This window comes from Pleurodeles waltl, chromosome 8 (genome assembly GCF_031143425.1).
Source record: "Pleurodeles waltl isolate 20211129_DDA chromosome 8, aPleWal1.hap1.20221129, whole genome shotgun sequence".
NCBI classification, from domain to species: domain Eukaryota; kingdom Metazoa; phylum Chordata; class Amphibia; order Caudata; family Salamandridae; genus Pleurodeles; species Pleurodeles waltl.
In genome coordinates this window covers 1,389,865,314-1,389,874,377 of record NC_090447.1, presented here as the reverse complement: position 1 = coordinate 1,389,874,377, position 9,064 = coordinate 1,389,865,314, and the positions used below count along the sequence as shown (strand labels likewise).

Sequence of the window (9,064 nt, the reverse complement as noted above, 5' to 3'; positions counted from 1 at the left end):
TACAAATACCAAAGCAAAAAACACAAAATGCAGAGAAGACAACCAACCATCTTATAAGGATGCACTAATTAAAATTATAGTATTGAATACCCAGTTTAAACAAAAAGTAATACATATGTTTTCAAATCAGGAAACTACTTTTATTAGCGTTCTGGGAGATCGAGTAAAAGACCTTGCAAAAAATAAAAATGTCAAAAGGTTTTCAAATATTTCAGCACGCCACCTTGTTTCATCAAAATGTTTGTTATGATCCTTTTTTAGGTTGTGTGCAAGCGCTTTGACCTGTTGTTAGTATTGTGGGCTTTTAACCATATCCACCTCACGCTCATCACTTTCACTCATTCATGGGCTTGCCTTTCAAAAATCCATGATGTCATTGGTAAATACTTTACGTTTGTCCCGCCTTGAAGCTGCTTTGTTACCGCCTTGGGGACCGATCCTATTAAGTGGATAATTATACCATTGGCGATATACTCGACTGTGAGCGAACTTCTTTTCTCTTTTGTTTCTGTCGTGCTCATGCTCATAGCAGCCATAGCGCTTTGATGTTTCATTCAGGGCAAACTCGATCGGTGGTCAACTCATCTACCCACCCTCTCAAAAACAGAACATGCACAAGACAACATTCAGGCTAAAATGCTTTGTCCTTTAACTAGATTTTTCTCCCCTACATCACCGGTGTCTGATATCTGTGTAATTTTGTACTTGATTTTAAGGCTGCATACTCCCTGTGGATGTTTTTTTTCCCCATCCTGTCACATGATTTATTTTTGGATAAGAATCAACCCGGAGGCAATAAGGCAGCTGCAGCCACCATTACGCTGCAAAACGATACTTGCGAAATACCAATACCGTGAAATTCTTTTGCGGGTTGAGTCCACGAAACTGGCTCGTTCGTCCTCCACCGTCTCAGTGTAGCGTTGTACGGACGTGTAACTGTATACAAAGAGTGTGGGCAACATTTCATAACCCATTGGTAGAGTGTATGCATTTTACCAGCGATATGCAGGTTAACCTGCTTTTTGTAATTTAATTTAATGTTTCCTGCCTGTTCATTTACATTTGACTGTGCCATTATGTGTACAATATATAACAGCCCATGGAAGGATCAATTAGGCTGGAAGATGGCGATATAAATACTTGTTTTTTGTTAGAAGTAGGCATGTTTGCAATGATATGATTTGCTGTATCTAATCGGAAGCATGTTACACACGGATAAAATAATTAAAGTATACAATTGACAGTCCATTTGGACAGCGTGGGAAGAAATGGCAGTACCTGAATGAGCTTCAACGCTATCTCTCCATTCGCTTTGTGGGAGGCCTACCACAGCATACTTAATTTTATTCTCACTGGCTGCGTGTGCATTTACTGATTACAAATTATGCGGCAGAGTTGACGAGTTAATGTGGCAAGAAAAGTCCAGTTATGAATTTACGACACCAATAGCTCTAATTCAAGCGAATGCGAGACCCATTTCAATGCAAATTCTTGTTATACAGTATGCATAGTTCACATTACAAAGCAGACGCAGTTCATAAAATATTTAACGACCTTCTAATTTTGCTGACAATGGTTGCTTTCTGATTTCATTGGAGTAAGTAACTCCAGTTCAACATGGCCGCTCCTTTTGCCATCTGCTAGTTAAAAGTGAACGACTCGGAAGTTAAGGCAGCGTGACAGTTTTGTCCTGGCGGGGCACCCGTAGTTGGCATCGTCTGCAGAACTCTGTGTTCCGCGGTCCTCGGTGCAGTCTTCTCCTTTCTGACCCTATTAGCAAACATCGCTTTTAGGATCATGTCGGGCCCAGGGTCAGCGCCCGCTGTGCGGATCAGCATTGAGTCGGCCTGCGAAAAGCAGGTGCAGGAGGTGGGTCTGGATGGATCCGAGACCTACGTGCAGCCCCTGGACATGTCCCAGAACCTAGCTCGCTTGGCACAGCGCATCGACTTCAGCACCGGGTCCGGAGGCGAGGACGAAGCGGGCGGCTCTCCCTCAGGTCGGGACTGGGGGGCTTCTGAACCGGAGGACGAAGAGGGTAAGGACCGTGGCCCAGAGAAGGGTATTGGGGTGTGCAGTAGTTTACGGTAGGGTAGATGTACTGTAGGCAGGGCTGTAATTGAACAGATGCTAAGCTCGTGCACTTTATAGCAAGGCTGCTGTACTTTCTATTGGAGAGCAGCAGTACAGGCACTCTGGGATAGTGAGTACCGGTGCTTCTATTTTACATTACAAGCATTGATTGCATTGTAGCATTTAAAGAGTGCTTCATACCCAGTTGTGGAGCGCCGGTGTGTATTCTCAGCCAGGTAACACGCTACATTGCGAGAGAGTGCATGGTTGCCAGAGTGATTTCTTTTACGCCTCTGTTGAAAGCGTTTTGTTGCCACACAATAGTGTTGAGATATGTTTTCTTATTTTGCCTTCCCTAGCAGTGTGATGTACTAGGATGTGTATTTCATAGGCGTGGAAATGTAATTGTAATTAGCTGATGATTATAATTTACTTTAGACTGTGGTTGAGTTTTGTGTTTCAAGGTTTTTGCTATACTAGAGGCAAGGATTTTACCTGGGTGCTTTAAGTCACAGGCACGCCCGTTGGTGTGGGGACTAAAATATGTAGGCAGGTAGCCAGAAGGGCAGTAATGCTGTGTGCCTGTGCATAATTAAGGGGGTGGAGTAAACAGAGAATGCCCAGAAATCTACATGACAACGAGTGCAAGGTAGTGATGCGGTTATATGTATAAATTAATGGCAAATGGGTGAGAATGGAAGTTGGTGTCTTGAGCTGTAGCCACTCGCAGAGGTTGAAGTGGAAAGGATCTTTTGGGGACAACATTCCCAGACGTTTACATTACTACCAAAACAGTTCCTATAATTTTTGTTTAAAAAAATATATATATATTTCTTGTATGGTCAGTGCTAAGCTTAACTCACCTCTGGTCGAAAGCGTAAGACGGGTCCTCTGCGCTGTGAAGAGAAAGAAGGCATAGACTGTTACCTGAAATAAATGTAAATGTGTGCAATTGATTAATTGGCAGATCTAAAGGCTCCTTCGGAGCCAGTCAATGCTTTAATTCATACAATCACCTGATGCCTCCTGGTGACAGGTATTCACTTTGAGAAGCACTGGAGGATGTCACCAATCCTGGAATGCCTCCTTTTAATGGATAACCTATAAAAAGAGGTTTGCAATAGGTACAGTCTGCTTGCACATTTCTAACTTTTGAAAGCACTTTGATCACTTAATCACCGAGTCTTTGTGCACATTTTACAGCAGTTTAACTTGTACTGCATGTAATACATTTTTAAAAATAATTACTTACATATTCACTGTGCTTTGTCACAGGCTGGGGCTTCATAGCACTATAGACACACATGCCTCTATTTCCCAGGATATTCTGCTCTTTTTAGCTGTGTTTTTGACTTCACCTCCACACCTCACTGACCCCCGCCGCTAGAGAACTGAGGAACACAGTTCCCATACTTTTTTAATACGCTTCAACCACTGGCCATATATCTCTTCAAAGGCAGGGATACTGCCCTCTGCTGTACAAATACTCCTAATGGAAAGAAGAGGAAGATCTATTAAGTTTGGCAACCTGAAAAGAACTACACAATGTACAAAAGACTAAGGGGGTAATTCCAACCCTGGCGGTCGGTGATAAAGCGGCGGTCAAAAAAATGGGATTCTGACCCTGGTGGGAACCGCCAACACAGGCCGCCACTTTAACACTCCGACCGCCACGGCGGGACAGACAAACAGCGCGGCGGTCACTGCCAGCAGGCAGGCGGCAGACAATGTACCGCCCACCCTATCACAACTCACCAATCCGCCACCTTTTCCGGGGCGGGAGCCCCGCCGATAAAAACACGGCGGAAACAGACTACGAACGGGAAAACGCTCACCTCTACACACTCCACGAGGACGGAGGACAGCATGGAACCCGAATTAAACATCCTACCAGCTATTGTCTACCTGCTCATCTACCAGGAGTACAAACGCCGGCGCAGACGACAACGGTGAGTACTGCACCTACGACACAGGGGAGGGGGGAGGAGGAAAGCTTACGGGCACACACATATGCCATACACCCACCCCCCCACCCCAAATACCTACACACCAATGCATTCTGTCAAAGTTCCATAGTCCGTGGGCCAATGTGCGCAAACACAGGGGCAAAGCCCACACAGGAGACCAGATACCATTGGAGAGAACACTGCTGGGGCATCAGATGATAAAACTACAGGCACCTCAGGGGGAAGGGAAGGGGGGGCACCTCAGCCACATGAGTCCACAACGCCAGATCCACGAGGGGCCTCCATGCCCACTGTGCCATCCTGGGGAGGGCAAAGCCACAGTCTCACAAGTCTCTACAGTGGGTGGCTTGCCCACTGTGCCATCCTGGGGAGTGCAAAGCCACAGTCTCACAAGTCTCTACAGTGGGTGGCTTGCCCACTGTGCCATCCTGGGGAGTGCAAAGCCAAAGTCTCACAAGTCTCTACAGTGGGTGGCTTGCCCACTGTACCATCCTGGGAAGTGCAAAGCCACAGTCTCACAAGTCTCTACAGTGGGTGGCTTGCCCACTGTACCATCCTGGGAAGTGCAAAGCCACAGTCCATCAGATGGATTACCGACTCCACTGTTAATGGAGGAGGCATGGTGCCCAGAGTGCTTCGTGAAGCCCTGCTCGACACAGAACCGGCACTGTCAATGGGCCAGCGGTGCTTGAGACGGCGGTGGCCAGCGGAGCGGTGCTTGAGAGGAAGGGCCCAGCGGAGCGGTGCTTGAGATGAAGGGCCCAGCGGAGCGGTGCTTGAGATGAAGGGCCCAGCGGAGCGGTGCTTGAGACGGCGGTGGCCAGCGGAGCGGTGCTTGACAGGAAGGGCCCAGCGGAGCGGTGCTTGACAGGAAGGGCCCAGCGGAGCCGTGCTTGAGACGGCGGTGGCCAGCGGAGCGGTGCTTGAGAGGAAGGGCCCAGCGGAGCGGTGCTTGAGATGAAGGGCCCAGCGGAGCGGTGCTTGAGATGAAGGGCCCAGCGGAGCGGTGCTTGAGACGGCGGTGGCCAGCGGAGCGGTGCTTGACAGGAAGGGCCCAGCGGAGCGGTGCTTGACAGGAAGGGCCCAGCGGAGCGGTGCTTGACAGGAAGGGCCCAGCGGAGCGGTGCTTGACAGGAAGGGCCCAGCGGAGCGGTGCTTGACAGGAAGGGCCCAGCGGAGCGGTGCTTGACAGGAAGGGCCCAGCGGAGCGGTGCTTGACAGGAAGGGCCCAGCGGAGCGGTGCTTGACAGGAAGGGCCCAGCGGAGCGGTGCTTGACAGGAATGGCCCAGCGGAGCGGTGCTTGAAAGGAAGGGCCCAGCGGAGCGGTTCTTGTCACGGCGGGCCCCTGTTCAGCGGTTTTTGTCACGGCGGGCCCCTGTTCAGCGGTTCTTGTCACGGCGGGGCCCTGTTCAGCGGTGATTCTCACGGCGGGGCCCTGTTCAGCGGTGCTTGTCCTGTGTTTCTAGGGAGCCAGACCTGGCCAAGACTTCCCGCTCACTCGCCATCCGACGTTGCGGTCGCGGGGCCCTCCTGTGATGGAGTCCTGGGCCCGTGGGTGTCGTCCGTCACCACCGGAATGGGGCTGGTGGGGCCCTCCTGGGCAGCTCGCCTGCTGCCTGACTTCTCCGCCCTGCTGCCTTTGCCCTCCTTCGCTGAAGCTCTGTGGCCCTTGCCTCCCTTTGATGATGTGGCAGGTGATGGGGCAAGGCTACTGTCCTTGGTGGCAGTCGTCTCAGGCTTGTCGCGCCGGCCCTTATTTTTTTTTGTCCTCTTCCCAGGGGGTGGGCTGGCTGTCCCCTTGCTGCTGGCCGATGTTCCTGGCCTAGGAGCTGGTGGACTCCAATAGCCCTGCACAATGGTCATAGTAGATGCAGGGCTGGTGGTGGCTGAGGTGCTTTTTTTACTCTTACCAGATGGAGGGGGTGGGTCAGTGGTTGGAACGAGGTCAAGGTTGGAAAGGAAAAGCACTTTGGAAGGACAGGGACGGGTAGGTGTAGTGGGTATGGGAGTGGAGGAAGAGGATGTGGTTGTAGGAGAGTCAAGTGTGCTGTCTTTGGGTGCAGGTGCTTGTGACGGAGGCTGTCGTGAGGTGGATGGCTGTTGGGTGGGTGGCTGCCTGCGTTTGTGTGGTTTGGAAGAGGGGGTGACAGACACACTGGGAGAGGACACAGGGGACGTGTAAATGGCAGTGGGGGTGGTGACTGCACATGTGCGGACTGTAATGGAGGGTGTGCTGGTGATGGAAGTACTGGCTGATGGTGGTGTGCATGCAGGTGTGAGTGGAGACGTCACAGGGAGGGAGGAGGGAGATGAGGAGGTGGGGGACACAGAGGTGGTAGTGACTGTTGGCATGTCTGCATCTGGATGTTGCTTGGGTGAATGCTTGTGGGATCTGTGGTGCTTATGTCTGGATGAGCTGCCCTTGGGTGTAGAGGTGTGTGCAGACTGGTCTGATGGTGTGGATGGGATAGGCAGAGGAACAGGAGACTGGGACTGGGTGGAGGGAGTCAGAAGAGGGAGGCTGGAGAAAGGGACAATGGCTGCCGTCAGTGCTGAGGCCAGAGCGTTGAACGATCGCTGATGGGCAGCCTGACCCGAATGAATGCCCTCCAGGTATGCATTGCTCCGATGCACCTCCCTTTCTACACCCTGGATGGCATTCAAAAGGGTAGACTGCCCAACAATGAGCGTCCTCAGGAGGTCAATGACCTCCTCACTGAGGGCAGCAGGGGTTACTGGGGCAGGGCCTGAGGTGCCTGGGGCGAAGGAGATGCCCGCCTTCCTGGGCGAGCGGGCACGGAGCGAAGGCTGAGGGGCTGCTGGGAGGGCGGCGCTGGTGCGCTGGGTGGCGGCTGTACCTGTTGTGGCGATGGGCACGGATGTTGCCGCCACCGCAAGGGAGCTCCCTTCCGAGGACGTGTCGGTGTCGCTGACGTCTCCACGGGTCCCCGTTGTGGAGCTCCACTCGCCCTCCGTCTCACTGGTGTACTCGGAGTCTGTTGCATGGCCCTCCGGGGCCATGTGAGATGCAGCTCCCTCGTGCGCCGATGCCACTTCTCCTCCGCCTGATGATGCTAATGCACACATGAACAGGAAGACAAAGAAAATGGGGGGGGGGAGAAATGAAGACAGGTTGAGTGCATGTATTGGCAACACCGTTGTCGGAGAGGACAGACACAGAAGCCCCCTGCACTAGGCCGCGCAATCGGGGTACACTACTCAGTTATTGTGACTAGGCCTACAGGTCTATGGACGACAAATGCACACATGGGTGAGGACGGACCATGGATAGCTGTACTTGGCACCCTACAGAGGTGGGGGGCGGGGGCACAGGGCCATGCCTAACGGAGGGGCCTAGCCTACAGAATGCGCCCTGGCCTAGAGATAGCCACAGCCCTCCTCCCCCACCCAGACACCTTCACTGCGCGCAAAGATAGCAGAATGTGCTGATACTCACCCCCTTGTGTCTGCTGTGATGTCCTCACGCGCCCATCCAAATCGGGGTAGGCCACCGCCAGGATCCGGGACATCAGGGGGGTCAATTGGCGGCTGGCACCCCTCCTACGTTGGGAGGCCATCCCCAGCAGAGACTCGGCGGTCTTTCTGGTCCCGCAGCGGATGTCCTCCCACCTCTTTCGGCAGTGGGTGCCCCGTCTGTTGTGGACCCCCAGGGCCCGGACGTTCTTGGCGATGGCACGCCAAATGTCGATCTTCTGATGGGCGCTGACCTATGTGACATGTACAGGGTGGTAAAGGAAATCTCATTACTTTTCTGCCTGGTCAATGTGAGTGCCCCCCCCCCTCCCCAACCTTGCCATGTGGCACATGCTCTCATCTTTCGTGCGTTGCACTCCTCATTCGCTCCCCTCCCCACCATCTTACATACACCCCACTCAACACAGGCATAGCCCATTTAACGTGCACCCTGTGTACTAACCTGTTGGTCTGGAGGACCGTAGAGTAGCGCATACTGGGGGAGGACCCCATCAACAAGTTTCTCCAATTCTTCAGTAGTGAAGGCAGGGGCCCTTTCTCCAGTCGCAGCAGCCATTGTATCTCCCAGACCGAGGTCACAGCAGCACTTGCAGTATAGGTCCTCTCCTGTGGATGATCAGGTCTCGAGTGATTAATCAGATAGAAAATGGCGGTCACGCCCGCGGCGGTGCGTACCGCGACCGCCGGCGCACATCGTCATTGGCTACTGAAACCCATAGGGTTCAATGTTAACCAATGCGGCTTAGCACCACGGTCTTCGACCGCCTACCGCCACGGTGTGCCACGCCAGCGCATTGACCTCACATCCCACTGTCACACTTCACAGGTCAGGCAGCTGCCATTTCAAGGGCCCACATGGCATAATTTCTACTGCGTCACACAGGCCTAGGCCTTGCATTGCCACTCATACAAGCCTTTCAATGCATAGCGATTCGTGTACTGTGCAAGCTGTGTGAACGAACCTGTGGGTTGCTTGACTCTGTGCTCCATGTTGTCCTTCCTAGGCACCGTCCGCTGGGACTTGCGAGGAGAAGGATGAATCCTCCTGTGTACCGACCGCTGGTGGACCTGTCGACAATGAAAGAACGACATATCATACTTACATACTGGCTTGACAGAGCAACTATACATGAACTATGTGCCCAGCTGGAGCCAGACCTGATGTCCCCCATCCGCCAACCCACAGGGATTCCCCCTCTGGTGCAGGTTCTGTCAGTACTCCATTTTTTGGCAAGTGGGTCTTTTCAGACAACAGTGGCCATGTCATCTGGGATGTCTCAGCCTATGTTTTCAAAGGTTTTGTCCAGAGTGTTGTCTGCCCTGATGAAATACATGCGGAGCTACATTATTTTCCTTGAGGTGGGCGATTTGGCTACAGTGAAGGGTGATTTCTATGCCCTTGGACATATCCCCAACATCATTGGTGCCATTGATGGGACCCATGTGGCTTTGGTTCCCCCCCAAAGAAAGTGAGCAGGTGTACAGAAACAGAAAAAGTTATCATTCGATGAATGTCCAGGTGGTCTGT

General features: G+C 52.4%; 1 protein-coding gene across 1 annotated transcript in view; it reads left to right on the top strand.

Annotated features, from left to right (window-relative positions):
* Nucleotides 1-1,684: 1,684 nt before the first annotated feature.
* MED17 (mediator complex subunit 17) overlaps nt 1,685-9,064 on the top strand; it is a 106,073-nt gene continuing 98,693 nt past the window's right edge. The window contains exon 1 of the mRNA XM_069202437.1: nt 1,685-2,038. Within this exon, the coding sequence (XP_069058538.1) occupies nt 1,798-2,038 (241 nt within the window). The 5' untranslated portion in view covers nt 1,685-1,797. The remainder of the gene's footprint in view (nt 2,039-9,064) is intronic.